The 20,571-nt window shown below is 41.2% G+C and overlaps 1 protein-coding gene across 1 annotated transcript in view; it reads left to right on the forward strand.

Annotated features, from left to right (window-relative positions):
- Nucleotides 1-20,571, forward strand: part of LOC126109867 (unconventional myosin-Ib) — a 458,138-nt gene that overhangs the window by 294,306 nt on the left and 143,261 nt on the right. Inside the window, exons 14-15 of the mRNA XM_049914933.1 lie at nt 4,784-4,920; nt 12,668-12,857. Of these exons, the coding sequence (XP_049770890.1) occupies nt 4,784-4,920; nt 12,668-12,857 (327 nt within the window). The remainder of the gene's footprint in view (nt 1-4,783; nt 4,921-12,667; nt 12,858-20,571) is intronic.

The raw sequence follows: 20,571 nt of genomic DNA on the forward strand, positions 1-20,571 counted from the left end.
TCTCAATTGTAACATAACGTTTTCAATGTCTATCTGCAATAAATACAATGTAATTGAGTTTCTATATGTATGCAGATTCAAAACAATAATTTCCAAAATTGGCTAATTGAAAGTTCTTTTGTTGTAATTCTTGTAGGTAGTAGAGAGTGGGCACGGTAATTACGATGATAAATAATCACATGCATTCCCATCACTTACTATGAATACTTTTCATTCTCACAGCATATACAAAATCTGTGTAGCATAGAGTGCATACTACACAGAACTGATGTGGCAAACATACAGTTGTTCTTGCTGTGGTAGGGCAGTGATATTATTGAGGGGTAAAGTCAGTGGTTCTATGCCCCCACACAGGCTCCACCCCTGCCCCCACCCTCTCTCCCAGAAGTGCAGAGCACGAAGCACAATGACTGGTGTATGTCTTGATGTGTTGTCCTGGTGACGATGGTAAGAGCCAACATATTGTTGTCTGCAAGGTTCCAGGGTGGCTGTAAAGGGCGGCCAACCCTTGACGTCAGTGGTGGTGCCGATGGGGAGCTGGCAATGTCTGTTAAGGTGTTGCTGGTTGGGGGTGTGTCATCGAGTGTTGGTGAGGCTGTTGGTTCGCTGGCGGTGGTGTCTCGGGTGTCAGCTGTCGTTATGGAGTGCTCTGGGGCTGACTTGACCAGGTAGCCAGCCGAAGAAAAAGTGGATTTCTGCTGTGTTGATTGTAGGCAGAAGGGGTATGGAGTGCTCTAATGACTTTGAGATCATGCTGTAGCCTAACTCTCTATTGTTGAATTTGGTCATAACCGTGAGTAGTGAGTCCTGCAGTGTTACAGAAAAGTCTTCTGGGAGGTAGTCTCGCAGGGCTAGGCCAACTGTAAATTGACCTGAGGGGCCTGGAGCTGGGGCCGGTGGAGGGTAAACACTGGGTGTGTCTGCTAAAGTCCCGCGATTGTAGGTTGTTAAGTGACACTGTTGTCATTTTTCCAGCTTGGAGGATATCAAGAGTGTTCTGCCTTCGTTTCAATACCTTGTACAGGCAACTGTACACAGGATGGAGGATGGGTTTGACGGCGTCAATCTTGAGCGTGATGTGTGTGCATGATTGGAGGTCCTTGTGCACAAAGATGGTCAGTGTTGGTTTGGAGGTGGTCAAAAGCACCAAAACTTGTCATGGACATTTGTGAACCTGGACGACTGCACCATGCACTCGCAGAGTGTGAACCATACTTGTAGAGAATCAACTTGTCGTAGTGGCGGATGTAACGTGGTGTGTGGCCGGTGGTAATCTACCTGGTGGCAAGGGGCTGGGACCAGTATGAGATTGTTGTAATCATGAAAGTGCATGGTACGGGTTCATGAACAACATCTGGTGGCACTGATAGAGGCAGCAGCTGGTGTTGTGGCATGGTAGTCACGGTAGTTGTGTTGGTAATGCGGGTGTCGTGACCAGTTATCACAGGCGTTGATGCAGGTGACACAGCTGGTGCGTTGGCGTTGTGCAGGATGGTGTTGCAGCGGGGTACCGAGGAATGTGGTGTGGTGGATGGGTTGTGGTTGGTGGCAGTTGTGGCGGATGGCAAATCAGTGTAGGTCACCCAATGCAGTGGCTGTTGTAGGTACTCGTGTTCCCACGGTGCACGGGTCGTGGTTGCGGTCAGGCTTCCCATATAGATATGCTGTGGTTGCAAGGTGTGAAAACCCTGCTTGGTTGTAGGCAGACACAGTGCTTGCTGAGTGACATCACGTGGCAGGCATGGCATAGAGCGCAGTATGGCTATTGTTGTGGAGCAGCCGTAACAAGTGTGACATCACCTGAGTGACGTACGGTATCGCGTGGAATATAAAGTTCAAGTGTAGGCTGTGGAAAAAACATGGTCTAGTACAGGAAGGTCACATGTAGGATGGATTTGTCTGCAATAACCTGTAAATATCAGCTTTCTGCAGTTTTGGATCACTGTTTTATGGATTTTCCTTATTGACAGATTTGCTAGGTTATGCAATTTACAATCTACAATTTACAATGATCCAACATTGACTAGAACTTTGAGGTGTCAAGTGATTAGAGTGTATCCACAGTTTCAGACAGTGAACCAGAGGTTTTCTTCTTAACATTTTCCTCTCTCTGTTTATTTATGTCGTCCTTTTCAGCTATTGCACCATGTGGTCTGCCCTTGTCCCAGATTTCATTCACCTCTGAGGAACAATGCCTGGAATAGCAAAGGAGACACTTTAGCTTTCTGTCATGTGCCAGTCAGTGACTCAATGTACCAAATAGACAGTGGCTGCAAGTCTTTAAAGCAGTGGTTTTTTCTGTCCTTCTTTTTATTTTTATTTTTTTTTATTTTTTTTATCCACAGATTTCTTAATGTAGTATTCACCTAACCAGCAAGTCACCCAGTGTATCTCACTTGCAGTCATATGGTACAAATTTTGTTTCCAAACCATTTCCTGTGGCTTCATCATGGACCAGAACAACCAGTTCATGAGTTCTTTTTCTTACGATTGTGCAAACCTATTGATAAAAGATTTCCAATGTTAACAATTAACTGATAGTACCCTACTACTGATTTATTATGTGGCATACTATATTGACATTTCTTAAATGTTTGCATCCTTATTTAAAACTGTAATATTATTAGAAAACATGATTATTTTACAAGTATCCACTTTAAAGTTCTGTTCACTAACATAAATGTAGAAAAGAAGGGGTTCAGTTATTGAGCCCAAGGGCATTTATTATACGCATTTCTAACAACCATTCAAGTTACCTAATTTTACCTGATTTTTTAAAATGTTTATTTTATTTTCTCTTCTCAAAATGAGAAAGGAATTTTTTGAATGATCTTGAAGCCTTCAGCTGCCATTCTCTTTATTTCCTGTACCATTGCACAATTTCTGCCTTAGGCCATTTTCAAGTATTTTATGGATGATTTTTTAGTAACATGTTATATCGTATATGTTGTTGCTCTTATGACATCATGTTATGCTCATAAAATAGTTTGAGGTGAATCATCCATAAAATACTCAAAATTGTACAGTCGTACAGGAAATAAAGAAAATGGCAGCTGAAGGCTTCAAGGAATCATTCAAAAAATTCATCACAGCTGCGGACCCTATCGCATTGAAAGTTATAGATGTAGGAATTGTCAGGGTAATACAGTACAAATCAGTACCTCACAATATACAACACACAGAATACTTAACTTGCTTTATGGGGATAGTACAGGTGGTCAGTGAGGATAGAACAGTTGGTCGGCCATGGCATTGATTAAGGGACCATCTGCGATTTACCTAAGTGATTTGGAAAACCATTGAAACACAAATCATGGTGTCTGAACATAGCTACTCTGTCATCTCAAACTCAAGTTCAGTATCTTAACAACTGCACTGCCCTATTCATTTGGTCCCTATTGTACTACTAGCCTTATCCCCATGGTATATGTGTTCAATACATATACACCTCCTCATCCCCCATTCTGTTACTTGTGCTTCCACCTTCTGTCTGTCCATCTCATCCTCCCATCTCTATCTATATATCTCCTCCTCCCCATTCTCTCTGTTCCACAGCTCCTTCCTCTCTTTGTCTTTTTCCTCCACCTTTTTACTTTGACCATATCTTCCTCTCTCCTCCCTCTGACCATACCCTTCATCCCCTCTCTCTTTCCATATTTGCCTCCTCTTTTCCTTTTCTGCCTGCTCACTAACTGTGTACACCTTCTGTTGGTCTCATGCATCTCCCCCTCCTCCCCTCTCTGTCCATTTCCTTCTGTCCCTCACTCTGTCCACCCCTCCTCTATCCATCTCACCCTTTCCCCACCCACGCTCATTGGAACATGTAGCCCCTGAAATACAATTCAATGAAGCAAACCGATACTACTCTCACAACGTGCCTGCCTTGCAGGGCAGGCTACATGTCAGGGGCTTGAAAATCATTTATTTCCCCTTCACAAACAGGCTGCCATGTAAAGCAGGTCAATAAAGTAGACAATTGTACTCCAACAGAACACACCTGTCAGACAGGGCGGCCTACATATCAGTGCCCAGGAAATCGTTTCTTGCCCCTGACATGTAAGCTGACATGATTTGGCACACCAATACTCTTCCGACCCAACATGCTTATTGTACAGGGCAGGCTATAGACCAGGATCTGGAAAAACACAATATCTCCCTGCTCCTATTGGATGTCATAAACCTCACAGCGCTGATACTTGTGATTCCTGGTGTTTTTGTGCTAAATTTGGTCGAAAGTGATCCAAGGATTTCAGAAGAGATCCCATACATGCACACATACATACATACACTAACAGATGTTCCTTGATTTATACACAGTTTGCTTCAAGTAACTCATAATATAGAACATAGTTCTACACTTCACTGTTGAACACAGTAAGGATACCCACTCGTGACTCTGGGCCTTTTAAGTTGCTGCTGCGCCCCTCACATCAACTCCAGTCCATTCAGAAAGCACTAAAAACTGAGTCAGCACCCACTGTGATGAGTGAGATGTTGAACTCAGGAGAGTTACAAGACGTTAGTATCATGCATCTTACATCTTGTCACATGATTTCCTAGTGAAAGCAGTATACCATTATAGCATATTGACATGTGACAGGGTCATAGTTATCCTGTTTTATTACAACCCACTGCTCTGAGCTTTGATTTGTACCTTGAATTCACATGTATATAATAGTTTTCACAAAATCTAACTAGATTTAGCTTTTTACTGGTTACATATCTCATATACATGAAAAACCATGAAATTTACACCAACACCAATTATATGTAATTTTTTCAGGCTGAAGCACTTTGCTGGCACCGTAACGTACAATGTAACAGGTTTTGTGGAAAAGAATAATGATATTCTTCCACGGGACTTGTCACAGTCCATGTACCGCTGTGAACACCCGCTGTTGAAGACCTTGTTTCCTGAAGGTAAGAAGTATTCATTACTGCAAAATATTTTTGTTTGAAAGTTTCCGAAGAAGTAACATTAATCAGGAGAAAAGGAAAATGAAATTCAACACAGTATTTGTATGAGGACAGAGGACAGGCTATGTTATAGTTCTTGTAGATTTAGAGGAAGCTTTTGACAGTGTTGACTGGAATATACTCTTTGAAGTTCTGAAGGTAGTAGGGACAAAATACAGGAAGATAGTTAAGGTTATTTACAACTTACACAGGAACCAGACTGCAGTTATAAGAACTGAATGACGTAAAAGTGAAGCAGTAGTTTATAAGTTTTGAGACAGGGTTGCATACTGTCTCTAATGTTATTCAATCTGTATGTTGAGCATGTAATAACGGAACCTAAGAAACAATTTCTAGGGGGAGTTAAAGTTCAGGGAGAAGACATAAAACTTTGAGGTTTACTGATCACATTGTAATTCTGTCTGAGACAACAATGGATGGGAGAGAAGTTGAACGGAATGGGTGGTGTCTGGAAAAGAGGTTATAAGTGAACATCAAGAAAAGCAAAGCAGGGGAAATGAGAATTAAAGTGAGTGATGTTGAAGGGATCAGATACGGGAATAAGACACTAGGAGTAGTAGATGAGGTTTGCTATTTGAGCAGCAAAATAACTGATGGTGGTTGAAGGAGAGAGCATATAAAATGCAGACTGGCTGTGGCATAAATAGTATTCCTGAAAAAGACGAATTTGTTAACATCTAATACAAATTTAAGTGTTGGGAAGTCATTTTGGAAGACATTCGTATGGAGTGTAGCCTGGCATGGAAATGAAATTTGGACACTAAGCATACCAGAAGAGAATAGAAGCTTTTGAAATGTGATGTTACAGAAGAATGTTTAAAGTTACATGGGTAGCTTTTGTAACTAATAAGAAGGTATTGGACTAAATAGGGAGGGGGAGAAATTTGTGGTACAACTTTAATCATTAATTTGGTAATGGAGGGAAGTGCAGGGTGTAAAAATTGTAGAGGGCGACCAAGGGGTGAATACTGTAAGCATGTTAAAGTGGACGTAGGATGCAGTAGGTATTTGGAGATGAAGAATTTTGCATCAACTGAAGACACATCTTCAGACGATAGAGATTCTTTCTAAGAAGTCACAGCAGAAAGGTAACTGCCTTAGAGCCCCTCCCCATTATTTATGTCAAGTTATAAACACATAGTGCACCAAATGCAATAGTCTATACCTTCCTACTTGTGGCACAGTTGTGCTATCTCCTGCATTTTCACCATGGACCGCCGCTTTTAGCACCCTATGTGTTTATAACCTGACATGAATTATGGGGAGTGGCACTTTCCACTATGAGTTGTTGAAAAGAATCTCTTGTCATCTGAGGACTGAGGCAAAACTGGTCATTACTTTTATTAAAAGTATTTTACAGTCAGCGTGAATCATTCAAAACATGGAAATTTGGCTGTGGTTGCCCTCAATTTAAAATAACGGGTTCCAGACTGAAGACCATAACAACCAATCATCATCATCAGTTTGACTCCCACTACTGGATTAAAGCTTCCTCCAGACTTCTCCATAAATCACAGGTCTGCCTGTGCTGGTAAGCATTGCTTATGATGTGCACTCTCCCCCAACTTCACTTGCGCAATGCACATTATCTGAGTGTGATCAACAGTTGGAGCCATCTTGCTGGAACAACCAATCATCATCATCAGTTTGATTCCCACTACTGGATTAAAGCTTCCTCCAGACTTCTCCATAAATCACAGGTCTGCCTGTGCTGGTAAGCATTGCTTATGATGTGCACTCTCCCCCAACAGCCCAGTCGCACAACAACGTGGCATTCATAGCACTGCTCCTGAGCAATGTGTGTGGATGTCTGTGGGCATTTTTTTAAGTTATACAATGTATACATTATGCAACAAATTTTACAATTTTGTAATGCACTTAATTTGTCTTGCAATCGATTTTGTTTTTTAACTTTAAAAATAATCAATGTTCTTCCTCAGAGTTAAATCTATCTCCATACCTTAATTTGATCAAACTCAGTCCAGTGGTTTAGTCATGATACTGTAACTTAGTGAGTTATGTTCACATTTAATTGTAAAGTCAGAATTATGTATGTGCAGGTATCAGATACTCTGGTAGTGATTCATGAACATCATGTATGCGGTTGGATTTGCAAACACAGGACACGTGACACTTTTTTTTTTTTGCATTTGTGACACACGGCCCAACGTTGTGGACCATCTTCTCGTGAATGTTTTGTAAAACACCGCAGACATGAAGGAAGTTGCTGTGGATTTTGCTGCAGTTTCTTAGAGGTTTGTTTATGGTTAGGCCGAGGCTGCACTTGGGAGTGTACTGCGGCCACGTTGGCCAGCGGGGACACGCCACACACTTCGTCAACATCGCACAGAGGTTGTATTTCCCCAACATTGACTCATTGCTCTATTTGTGCTCCAGCAGCACGAGAAATTTCAAATGACTGAGCGATGGATAGGACTTCATCTAGAGTCAGATTTACCAACTGAAGGACACGTTGCCTAACTTCTTTGTCGGGCTCCGATCAGATAATAGCATCCTGTATCATGGAATCGGCATAGGATTCTTTGTGAACTTCAGTAACAAATTGATACTTTCTACTGAGGCCGTGAAGTTCAGCAGCCCAAGCGCGATAGGATTGATTCAGTTGTTTTTGACAATGATAAAAGGCAACACAAGAGGCTACCACATGCATTTGCTTTTGAAAATAGACGGACAGAAGTGAGCACATTCCAGCAAAGGACAAAGACGCAGGATCTTTCAAAGGAGCCAATTGCGACAACAACCGATACATTTGAGGTGAAATCCATGAAAGGAACAGAGACTTACACGTTAGTTCGTCCGCAACATGAAATGCCAAGAAGTGCTGTCGAAGACGTTTTTCGTAATCAGACCAGTCTTCTGCCATCTTGTCGTAAGGAGGAAAAGGAGGTAGAGACAACGACGAGAGACACCCCGCATTTGATGTCGTGACAAAGTCAAGAATCGCATTTGTGAGAAGCATTTGCTGTTCTATGAGACCTTGCAATAGTTGCTCTAAGGTAGCCACGGAAACATGTGGGTCAACGATGGAAAAGAAAAATCACTACCTTGTCGCCAATTGTTATAACTTCAAGTTGAACAAATATATTTCAAGGACAGTCAAATCATAACTGAGTCCAAGTCTGGCGGCCGCTGGCTGGCTGGCCGCTTAGGTGGCGCTGCTGCTGCATGGCTGGCAGACAGCGCCGCATGTAGAGGACACGTGTAACTGCGTGGCAGCACTTTGAAAGATCGGCGAGTCACAACAGTGATTGGTATCAAATACTTCATTAATCTGCAACACATCAGTTACATCTCAATCTCCATAACTGATTTGAAGTTCCTGAGAAATACCAAGGAAATTATTGATTCACTTTGATAAGACATGAAACTCATATCCAGGACAAAGGCAGTTCAGATTTTCATTTGGTTATTCAGATTTAACTGAACGCAAGAGCCAGGATAGTTAATTTGAAAGGGTAAAGCAGACACCTGTGCCTGTTCTTCCACACCCTCCATCTCTTATGATCTGATTGCCAACAGGACATTAAACAGTATTCTTCCTTTTGTGATTCCCTTCCAAATAACCCTCCACATGTGACTGCGGAAGCTTGAAATCATATGCACCTGTGGCCATCTGATTCAAAGAGCCTCGTTCATAAAGGTTCTCCCAATAAGAATGCCCCAATTGAAATTCCAGCCAGTTTTTGTTCTGATAGATTGGCAGCACTTGCTACTGCTCACTTGCCATCTAAAGACACTGCAGTTAGTGAATAAAAATCTATTTTCCATAGAACGGTCTGCAGCAGTCATCAAAACATACATGGAGAAAGTTCTTTAAAGACATTTTGCAAATTGTGTACAATTTTCCGTGAGTGATATGTATCTGATTTATTGACAGTTTGATGAGTAATTGGAAAGATGGAGGATAGTGATTCAATTGCTCATGTTAAGCAACCGAAACAACATCAAATTGGCCAGTCTGTTGAAAATATTGTGTAAATGAAAGTGTAGCATAAAGTCCCCAACCAAAATTTGCTTTCAAAAACAGGGAAAGAACATTTAGAGGGATACAAACCAGGGTATTCTGACAAATGATGTTCATCTATTCCCTTACAAGGTTCATCTGATTGAAAAATTACTCCCAAACAACCATTTGCTATGTCATGAAGTCACCAGTTGGGTTGTGGAAAAGCAAAATGTTGATGATAATGTTTAGAAGTGAAGCACTTTTCTAGCTGGATGGTTATGTCAACAAGTACAGCTATCAGATTTGAGGCAACAAGCATCCTCACATAACATTTCAAAAGCTGAGGTGTGAACAAGCACTGTATGATGTGGTTTTTTAGACAGATGGAGTGGTTGGACCTTATGTTTCGAGAATGCTGCTGGTAATGCCGTGGCAGTAATGGTATACATTATGTGTACAGGATAAGTGAGTTTCTTTAGCCACATCTGAGGGGCATTGAAAACAAGTGTTCCAGCAAGATGGCTCCAACTGTTGATCACACTCAGATAATGTGCATTGTGCAAGTGAAGTTTCCTCATGCTGAGGAGTTCCAAATGGGTTGAAATCTTACGGTATGACATCATGTGACTATCATATAGGGATTAAAATATAGCGGAGATGCTGAGTCGCGATAGGCACAACAAAAGATTCACACAATTGTAGCTTTCGGCCATTAAGGCCTTTGTCAGCAGTAGACACACACACACACACACACACACACACACACACACACACACACACACACACACACACACACTGATGCAAACACAAGTTGCACACATGTCTGCAGTCTCAGAGAGCAGAAACCACACTGCAAGCAGCAACACCAGTGCATGATGGGAGTGGCAATTGGGTGGGGGTAAGGAGGAGGCTGGGGCGGGGAGGGGGAGGGATAGTATGGTGGGAGTGCTGGACAGTGAAGTGTTGCAGTTTAGATGGAGAGCAAGAGAGAAGGTACGGAGGGGGGAGGGGGTAAGTAGCGGAAAGGAGAGAAGTAAAAAGAAATTAAAAGACTGGGTGTGGTGGTGAAATGATGGCTGTGTAGTGCTAGAATGGGAACAGGGAGGGGGCTGGATGGGTGAGGACAGTGACTAACGAAGGTCGAGGCCAGGAGGGTTACAGGAACGTAGGATGTATTGCAGGGTAAGTTCCCACCTGCCCAATTCAGAAAAGCTGGTGTTGGTGGGAAGGATCCATATGGCACAGGCTGTGAAGCAGTCATTGAGATGAGGGATATCATGCTTGGCAGCGTGTTCAGCAAGAGGTTGGTCCACTTGTTTTTTGGCCACAGTTTGTTGGTGGCCATTCATGTGGACAGACAGCTTGTTGGTTGTCATGCCTACATAGAATGCAGCACAGTGGTTGCAGCATAGCTTATAAATCACATGACTGGTTTCACAGGTAGCCCTGCCTTTGATGGGATAGGTGATGTTAGTGACTGGAGTGGAGTAGGTGGTGGTAGGAGGATGTATGGGACAGGTCTTGCATCTAGGTCTATTACAGGGGTATGAGCCATGAGGTAAGGGATTGGGAGCAGAGATTGTGTAAGGAGGGACGAGTATATTGTGGAGGTTTGGTGGATGGCGGAATACCACGGTAGGAGAGGTGGGAAGGGTAGTGGGAAGGGTAGTGGGCAGGACATTTCTCATTTCAGGGCACGACGAGAGGTAATCGAAATCCTGGCAGAGAATGTAATTCAGTTGCTCCAGTCCCGGATAGTACTGAGTTACGAGGGGAATGCTCCTCTGTGGCCGGACAGTAGGACTTTTGGAGGTGGTGGGAGACTTGAAAGATAAGGCACAGGAGATTTGTTTTTGTACAAGGGTGGGAGGATAATTACAGTCAGTGAAGGCTTCAGTGAGACCCTTGATATATTTTGAGAGGATTTTCCATTGTTTGATATAAGGATTACATGTAGCCTTGTGTGTACGCAAATAAACTGAGAATGATTCCTAAAATAAAGGACCAAATTGAGTGCTTCATTGCACAATATGATCCAGACATGTGCAAAAACCTCTTTAAAAATGTACTAAAAGCAATGAGAGTTTGTCAACAATATTTAGGCATAAGTACATTGTAAACAGTGACAGTATTATGGAAAAGATAGTTGCTACTAACCAAACAGCAGAGATGCTGAATTGCAGATAAGAACAACAAAAATACTGTCAGAAAGAGAGCTTTCAGCCAACAAGGCCTTCGTCAGAAATAGATAATGTACACACTCACACACACACTCTCACAAACACAACATAGACACACACACATGATCACAGACTCTGGCTGCTGGTCTGGCCTCAGCAACCAGAGACTGTGGTTTTGCATGTGTGAGTTGCATTTGTGTGAGTGTGAGTGTGTGTGTGTGTGTGTGTATATATTGTCCATGTCCGATGGAGGCCTTATTGGTCGTAAGTTCACTTTCTGACTCTCTTTTTGTTGTGCCTATCTGCATGTCAGCATCTCCACTATTTGGTGAGGAGCAACTATCCTTGTTACAGTCCATCATGGATTTTCCACTGTTTGATTTTACGTTGTAAACTGATAAGTTTAAACTAAAAATACAGGGTGTCCCAAAAAAAAAGACCCAATTTTAAATAGGATTATTTATTAAGAAGAAGGGTTTAATACCAACAAATTGCATACTAAATTACTCAGAAAAGAAAGAAGTTTATAAAAATCCATCATAAAAGTTCAATATGTCTTTCATTGGCTGCATGGATGACATCTTGCCGATAGCCAAATTCATCCCAAACTGAGCGTAAGGTGTCCTCTATTACTGAAGCTACAGCAGCTGATATTCTTGTTTTTAGTTCATCATTGTCACAAGGTAAGGGAGGAATGTAAACACATTGTTTAACATATCCCAAAGGAAGAAATCACATGAAATTAAGTCAGGGGACCTAGGAGGCTAAGAGTGTAAAGTCTGGTCTCACAGTCCTGTACACCCTATCCAACATTGAGGTACTTTGGCATTGAGGAAAATGCGCATGTTGTTGTGCCAGTGTGGTGATGATCCATCTTGCTGACAGATGAAATTGTCAGAGTCAAGTTGTGGGAATAACCAGTTCCATGGCATTGCAAGATATGATTGCCCTGTTAAGGATTCTTCCTCAAAAAAGTAGGGTCCGTAAACCTTGCTTTGCGAAACAGCACAAAGAAATTCACTTTTGGTGAATCTCATTCATGTTTCATTGTTTCATGAGGATTTTTGAGCCCCCGTATATGCACATTATGACGGTGATCCTTACCGCTAATATGGAAAGTTGCCTCATTGCTGAATATCAACCATGACATAAAAGTGTCATCTTCCATGTCCACGCTCCAGGTCAGTGCTCGAAGTGACATCTAGCCAATTTTTTCTGAAACTCTAGACCCTGCCGCTTACATCTAGCACTGTTTCAGTTACCTAGTGACATTTGTCTCAACATTATTACAAGTTAAAATCAAGTCTTTTTTTTTTTTTTTTTTTTTTTTTTTTTTTTTTTTTTTTTTTTTTTTTTTTTTTTTTTGCGACACTCTGTATTTCAACGTGTTTCATTCAAATATTAAATGGTAAATTCTTATTTGGACATCTGCAATTTGATTTGCCCTTTTAAGTTGTTGTGCCATAACTTTTAGGTTCAGTTAATTTATACTCTGTAATTCATTTGTGTCTAGATATGATACTGATTAAGAATCATTTTGTAGGAAATCCAAAGAGGTCGACACTGAAGAGGCCGGCAAGTACGGGAGCACAATTCAAAATCTCACTGAGTGCCTTGGTGCGGTCCGTGACGAGCAAAACACCGCACTACGTCCGCTGTGTCAAGCCCAACGAGCTGAAGCAGCCTCGCATCTTCGAGATGGCCCTGGTGGCGCACCAGGTCAGGTACCTAGGGTAAGTGGGGGGGAGGGAAGCAAACGACCGCCGCCAGCGAGTGAGCACTCAGCTCGTGTGCCACACTGTGAGCCGGGGCCCGGACACTGCACAATTCTTGATAACGAAACAAAACAATTTTTGTCCAATGCCCATAACTGCTGAGCCTAATTAGTGTCAGCGAACTGAAATTGTACTCTAATAATTTTAGGAGATGTAGAAAACTTTACTCTGCAAGCCATGTCAGGGTGCTTGGCTGATGGTATGCACCATTGTACCAGTTATTAGATTTTCTTCCTGTTCCATCCACTTATGGATAGCGGTAAGAATGATTTGTTTGAATGCCTCTATGTGTGCATTAATTACTCTAATCTTATCCTCACGATCTCTATGTGAGCAGTATGTAGGGGATTGTGGTATATTCCTAGAGTAATCATTTAAATCTGCTTCTTGAAACTTTGTTAATAGACTTTCTCAGGATAGTTTATATTTGTCTTCAAGAGTCTGCTAGTCCAGTTCCTTCAGTTTCTCTGTGACACTCTCCCACAGATTAAACTAACCTGTGACCATTCGTGCTGCCCTTGTCTGTATACGTTCGATATCCCCTGTTAGTCTTGTCTGGTTCAGGTCCCACACACTTCAGCAATATTCTAGAACTGGTTGCACGAGTGATTTGTAAGCTATCTCCTTTGTATACTTATTGCACTTCCCCAGTATCCTACCATCCTACCAATAAACCAAGGTCTATTGGAGCAAGTTGCCAGTCTCTACACTACATTGAGATCTTATCAGGATCCGACTGAATATTTGTGCAGCTTCTTTCTGATAGTACTTTATTACAGATAACTGCATCATCTGTATAAAGCCTGATTTTACTATTAATATTCTCTGCATGGTCATTAATATACAATATGAACAGCAAGGGTCTGTAACTCCTTCTATTGAAAATGTTCAATGATGAAGTTCATGCTCTGACCAGCTAGCGGTAGAATGTCTGTATACTATCTGATAAGGAACGTTACAAAATAAGTCTGACCTGTTTTACTATATTCACGCCAAGTACGTATTAATTGTATCGACCAGCTCAAATAATCATAGGCTCCCCGTCATCTCCAAAATGTAAAAACACCCTCGTATCGCTTACGTACAAGAGCACACATTAAGTTATGACATGATCAAGCAAGCGCTAGAAGCACATTTACAGTGTATAACTTTATCTTCTGTATTCCACAGTGTCCTCAAATAGTACTCACAAGGAGTATTCTTTGAGGTCACTTGGTTTACTCCATGATCTATAAGTACACTACTTTGCAATCTACTTTTACTTTAATTTGATACAAAAGGGATTCTATTTTACTTTCTTTTGCAAAAATACTAAGTTACTTTATACTGGATTTCTTTTCTATTTCTTTTTACATTGTTTCTCTTCAGTATACTTGCTTCTATTCAAGTGATGCTATCACAGTGGGACTTTGTTTTCCTTTTTTATGAAATTTTGACCTTGGGTTTGGGGCTTGTATTGGGTTTTCAGTACTATTTTTATATTTTCGTCTTTGCGTCCAAAGGAAGCAGCATTACAGGTCCCAACACACTTCTCTGGGTATACCTGAAGTTACTTCTACATCTGTTAATGACTCTCCATCCAAGACAACATGCTGTGTCCCCACTACCAAAAAGTCCTCAAGCCAGTCACAAATTTCACTTGATACCCCATATGATTGTACTTTTGACAACAAGCATAGGTACAGTACCAAGTCAAATGCTTTTCAGAAGTCAAGAAATACTGCATCAATCTGGCTGCCTTTCTCGAAAGCTTTTAGTATGTCGTGAAAAACTGTGAGTTGTGTTTCATATGATTGATGTCTTCGAAATCCATGCTAGTTGGCATTCAGAAGGTCATTCTGTTCAAGATACCTGATTATGTTTGAGCTCAGAATATGTTATAAGATTCTACAACAAATAGATGTCAAGGATATTGGACGGTAGTTTTGTGACTCTCTTGTACTACCCTTCTTGTATTACCCTTCTTCTACTACCCTTCTTGTAGGTAGGTGTGAACTGCACTTTTTTCTGAGAACAATGACAGTTTTTTGTTCAAGGAACTATGATAGATTAGAGTTAGAAGAGGGGCTAATCCATCTGCAAATTCTCTATAGAACCTGACAGTGATTCCATAGGGGCCTGGAGGTTTGTTTAATTTTAATGATTTCAGTTGTTTCTCAACACCTCTGACACTAATACTTATTTCATTCATTTTTTCAGTGGTATGGGGATTAAATTGGGGCAATTCTCCTGGTTTTACTTTGTGAAGAAACATTTGAAAATGGAGTTAAGCATTTCAGGTTTTGCTTTGGTACCCTCAGTTTCAGTTCCTGTCTCATTCAGAAGGGACTGGACACTAACATGGTATCATTTGACAGTAGTCTGCTATGGTACTCATTAATGGTTTCACACATTGCTTTCTTGATTGCCATATGCATTTCATTCAGCATTGCTCTGTCTCTAGCCCTATGCTTTGTTTTACACCTATGTACAGTAATCTCTGTGTCTTTAGCAGTTTCTTTATAGTAACTGCATACCATGGAGGTTACCTATCATTATGAACTTTTCTACTGGGTACATATCTATCTAGTGCATGGTCAACTATTGTTTTAAACTTGAGCCAGAGTTCCTCTACATGCTCCTACTGTGTGCTGAAAATTTCAAGTTCCTCATTGAGATATGATGTCCATTCTTTCTTTTAATTGCTGAGATTCTAGATGAGATGCAATTAAAACACCACATTTAGTACCTCAGGAACAAGCAGGTTAATTTGTGGTAGCCATAATCACCTCTGTCATCATCAATCTCCTCAGCTCTTTGCAGTTGCTGCGGTTTATTGGCTGCCCAAAGGTACTTTAGCCGAGGTAATCTCCAGATATGAGGGTCGTCCACAAAGTAAGTTCCATTTCTACATATTTCTATGTATTTCTATACATGGCAGCGCTACGATTGCAGTCCTGAGCATGCGCGGCAGTTATTCTGACTCAAGGAGAAGACATGTACGCCATTTTCAGCTCGGTGCTGCCAGCGTGTGCTTTGTAGTGCTTCTTTATAATGTCAGCCACAATTGAAAATACCTTCGTGTGTGAATCAGATCTGTGATTAGTTTTCTAAATGCGAAGAAAGCTAAACCAAAGGAAATTCATTGGCAAATCTGTGACGTTTACAGACAAAATGCAATAAGTGATTCAATGGCTAGAAGATGGGTTAGACTGTTCAATGAAGGACGTGATCAAGTGCACAATGAAAAACGATGTAGATGCCCATCTGTGGTTACTGATGAACTGGTTTACACAATTGAAGAGAAGATTAAGTAAAACTGCGCCTAGCAAATTTCATCTCTTCTTACACCTAAAATCTGTCCTTGGTGGTCAACACTTCAATGATGATGACAAGCTGAAAGAACAAGTTACCACATGGTTGAATACACAGCGGGCAACCTTCTATGAAGAAGGCATACAAAAACTTGTGGCACGCTGTGACAAGTGCCTACAAAATTTCAGAAGCTATGTAGAAAAGTAGTTTAACAGTTGTAGATTTTTGTACAATAAATATTTTTTCTGTATCTGTACACATTTATTTTATATAACCAAATGGAACTTACCTTGTATGGCATACCTCATATTCTTTCCTTGAACTGTCACTTCTAAAACAAGTGAAGCACCCAGGAGGGGAGGAGCAAAATAAATGAAAGTTCGTGGGTTGAGAGCTTATGTTATGTTATTTCAGTGATGAACCAAATTTAGCAGGAGCTTGGCAGTATGAGGGCTCACTTTTCAGTATGATGTTGCACCCTCTCTTGCTTGGATGCGTGCACTGATTCTGCAGGGCAGGTTGTCACAAAGCCATTGTATTGTCTCCCGAGGCAAGCTGGCCCAAAACTGTTGTAAAACATCCTTGATATCCTGGATGCTGGCATTGGGGTGGAATTGACTTCTGAACAGGTGTCACACATTCTGTTGGGGAGAGACCTAGTGATTTTGCTGGTCACATGAGTACTTCAACATCATGCAGAAAGTACACAGAAACACGTGCCGTGTGTGGATGAGCATTGCCCTATTAAGTAATCACCACAACGCTGTTGCACAAGAAGTAAAAATGAGGACACAGTGAAGTGAAACACAAGCACTCTCCCCCCCTCCAAGTATTACTCTTTCCAAGAATGACATTGCTCATGTAATAAAAGTGGAGGAAACATGATGTCTCCAATGAAATGTATATGCGATGTCACATATATAAATTTTGAAGTAACTAAAGCCATGAACAAATTGCCTGTTGGCTTCTGTCATGGGTTCTTTGACCAATGTTTGTTTGATGATTTTTCTGGCATTTTGCCAGCATGAATGGCTGCCATTGTCAGAGCTTCACTCTCTAATGCTGGTGGTAGATTGGTCCACCACCGGTAATGGAGGGTGAAGCTTCGACAATGCCAGTCACTTGTGCTGGCAAAATGTCAGAAAAATCATCAAATGAATGTCAGACAAAGAACCTGAGAGAGAAGCCAATAGGCAATTTGTCAACAAGTGGCCACAAAATTCTTAATTTTGTAAAACCTTGAAGTTTAACTACTCCCAGAATGAATTAAATATTACACTCATGTGGACTGAACTAGTTACTGATTTCACCAAAAAAGTAAGCAAGGTCTCACGATGGCTTTAGAATGCTGTACCATTACAAAATCTGATATACACGGTGGTCCATTGATAGTGACCGGGCCAAATATCTCACGAAATAAGCATCAAATGAAAAAACTACAAAGAACGAAACTCGTCTAGCTTGGAGGGGGAAACCAGATGGCGCTATGCTTGGCCCGCTAGATGGCACTGCCATAGGTCAAACGGATATCAACTGCGTTTTTTTAAATAGGAACCCCCATTTTGTATTACATATTTGTGTAGTACATAAAGAAATATGAATGTTTTAGTTGGAACACTTTTTTTGCTTTTTGACAGATGGCACTGTAATAGTCACAAACGTATAAGTACGTGGTATCACACAACATTCCACCAGTGTGGATGGTATTTGCTTCATGATACATTACCCGTGTTAAAATGGACTGTTTACCAATTGTGAAAAAGGTCGATATCATGTTGATGTATGGCTATTGTGATCAAAATGCCCAATGGGTGTGTGCTATGTATGCTGTTCAGTATCCTAGATGACATCATCCAAGTGTCCGGACCGTTCGTTGGATAGTTACATTATTTACGGAAACAGGAAGCGTTCAGCCACACGTGAATCGTTAGCCACAACCTGCAACAAATGATGATGCCCAAGTAGGTGTTTTAGCTGCTGTCATGGCTAATCCCCACATCAGTAGCAGACAAATTGCGCGAGAATCGGGAATCTCAAAAACGTCGGTGTTGAGAATGCTACATCAACATTGATTGCACCTGTACCATATTTCTATGCACCAGGAATTGCATGGCAACAACTTTGAACATCGTGTACAGTTCTACCGTTGGGCACAAGAGAAATTACGGGACGATGACAGATTTTTTGCACGCATTCTATTTAGTGACGAAGTGTCATTCACCAACAGCGGTAACGTAAACTGGCATAATATGCACTATTGGACAACGGAAAATCCATGATGGCTGCAACAAGTGGAACATCAGCGACCTTGGCGGGTTAATGTTTGGGGCGGCATTATGGGAGGAAGGATAATTGGCCCCCATTTTATCGATGGCAATCTAAATGGTGCAGTGTGTGCTGATTTCCTACGTAATGTTCTACCAATGTTACTGCAAGATGTTTCACTGCACGACAGAATGGCAATGCACTTCCAACATGATGGATGTCCGGCACATAGCTTGCATGCAGTTGAAGCGGTATTGAATAAGGTATTTCATGACAGGTAGATTTGTCGTCGAAGCACCATACCATGGCCCGCACGTTCACCGGATCTGACATCCCCGGCTTTCTTTCTGTGGGGAAAGTTGGTATCAGATAGATTATATAATGGTAAGACAGAGATTTAGGAACCAGGGGCAGGTGTGGACTCTGACCACAATCTATTGGTTATGAACTGTAGATTAAAACTGAAGAAACTGCAAAAAGGTGGGAATTTAAGGAGATGGGACCTGGATAAACTGACTAAACCAGAGGTTGTACAGAGTTCCAGGGAGAGCATAAGGGAACAATTGACAGGAATGGGGGAAAGAAATACAGTAGAAGAAGAATGGGTAGCTTTGAGGCATGAAATAGTGAAGGCAGCAGAGGACCAAGTAGGTAAAAAGACGAGGGCAAGTAGAAATCCTTGGGTAACAGAAGAAATATTGAATTTAATTGATGAAAGGAGAAAATATAAAAATGCAATAAACGAAGCAGGCGAAAAGGAATACAAACGTCTCAAAAATGAGATCGACAGGAAGTGCAAAATAGCTAAGCAGGGATGGCTAGAGGATAAATGTAAGGATGTAGAGGCTTATCTCACTAGGGGTAAGATAGATACTGCCTACAGGAAAATTAAAGAGACCTTTGAAGAAAGGAGAACCACTTGCATGAATATCAAGAGCTTTGATGGAAACCCAGTTCTAAGCAAAGAAGGGAAAGCAGAAAGGCGGAAGGAGTATATAGAGGGTCTATACAAGGGCGATGTACTTGAGGACAATATTATGGAAATGGAAGAGGATGTAGAGGAAGACGAAATGTGAGATATGATACTGCGTGAAGAATTTGACAGAGCACTAAACACCTGAGTCAAAACAAGGCCCCGGGAGTAGACAACATTCCATTAGAACTACTGATGGCCTTGGGAGAGCCAGTCCTGACATAACTCTACCATCTGGTGAGCAAGATGTATGAGACAGGCGAAATATCCTCAGACTTCAAGAAGAATATAATAATTTCAATCCCAAAGGAAGCAGGTGTTGACAGATGTGAAAATTACCGAACTATCAGTTTAATAAGTCACGGCTGCAAAATACTAACCTGAATTCTTTACAGACGAATTGAAAAACTAGTAGAAGTCGACCTTGGGGAAGATCAGTTTGGATTCCGTGGAAATATTGGAACACGTGAGGCAATACTGACCCTACGGCTTATCCTAGAAGCTAGATTAAGGAAAGGCAAACCTATGTATCTAGCATTTGTAGACTTAGAGAAAGCTTTTGACAATGTTGACTGGAATACTCTCTTTCAAATTTTGAAGGTGGCAGGGGTAAAATATAGGGAGCGAAAGGCTATTTAAAATTTGTATAGAAACCAAATGGCAGTTATAAGAGTTGAGGGGCATGAAAGGGAAGCAGTGGTTGGGAAGGGAGTGGGACAGGGGTGTAGCCTCTCCCCGATGTTATTCAATCTGTATATTGAGCAAGCAGTGAAGGAAACAAAAGAAAAATTCGGAGTGGGTATTAAAATCCATGGAGAAGAAATAAAAACTTTGAGGTTCGCCGATGACATTCTGTCAGAGACAGCAAAGGACTTGGAAGAGCATTTGAACGGAATGGATAGTGTCTTGAAGGCAGGATATAAGATGAAAATCAACAAATTCAACAAAAATTAGGAAATGAGACACTTAAAGTAGTAAAGGAGTTTTGCTATTTAGGGAGCAAAATAACTGATGATGGTTGAAGTAGAGAGGATATAAGATGCAGACTGGAAATGGCAAGGAAAGCGTTTCTGAAGAAGAGAAATTTGTTAACGTCGAGTATAGTTTTAAGTGTCAGGAAGTCGTTTCTGAAAGTATTTG

The sequence above is a fragment of the Schistocerca cancellata genome, chromosome 12 (genome assembly GCF_023864275.1).
Source record: "Schistocerca cancellata isolate TAMUIC-IGC-003103 chromosome 12, iqSchCanc2.1, whole genome shotgun sequence".
Taxonomy (NCBI): Eukaryota; Metazoa; Arthropoda; class Insecta; order Orthoptera; family Acrididae; genus Schistocerca; species Schistocerca cancellata.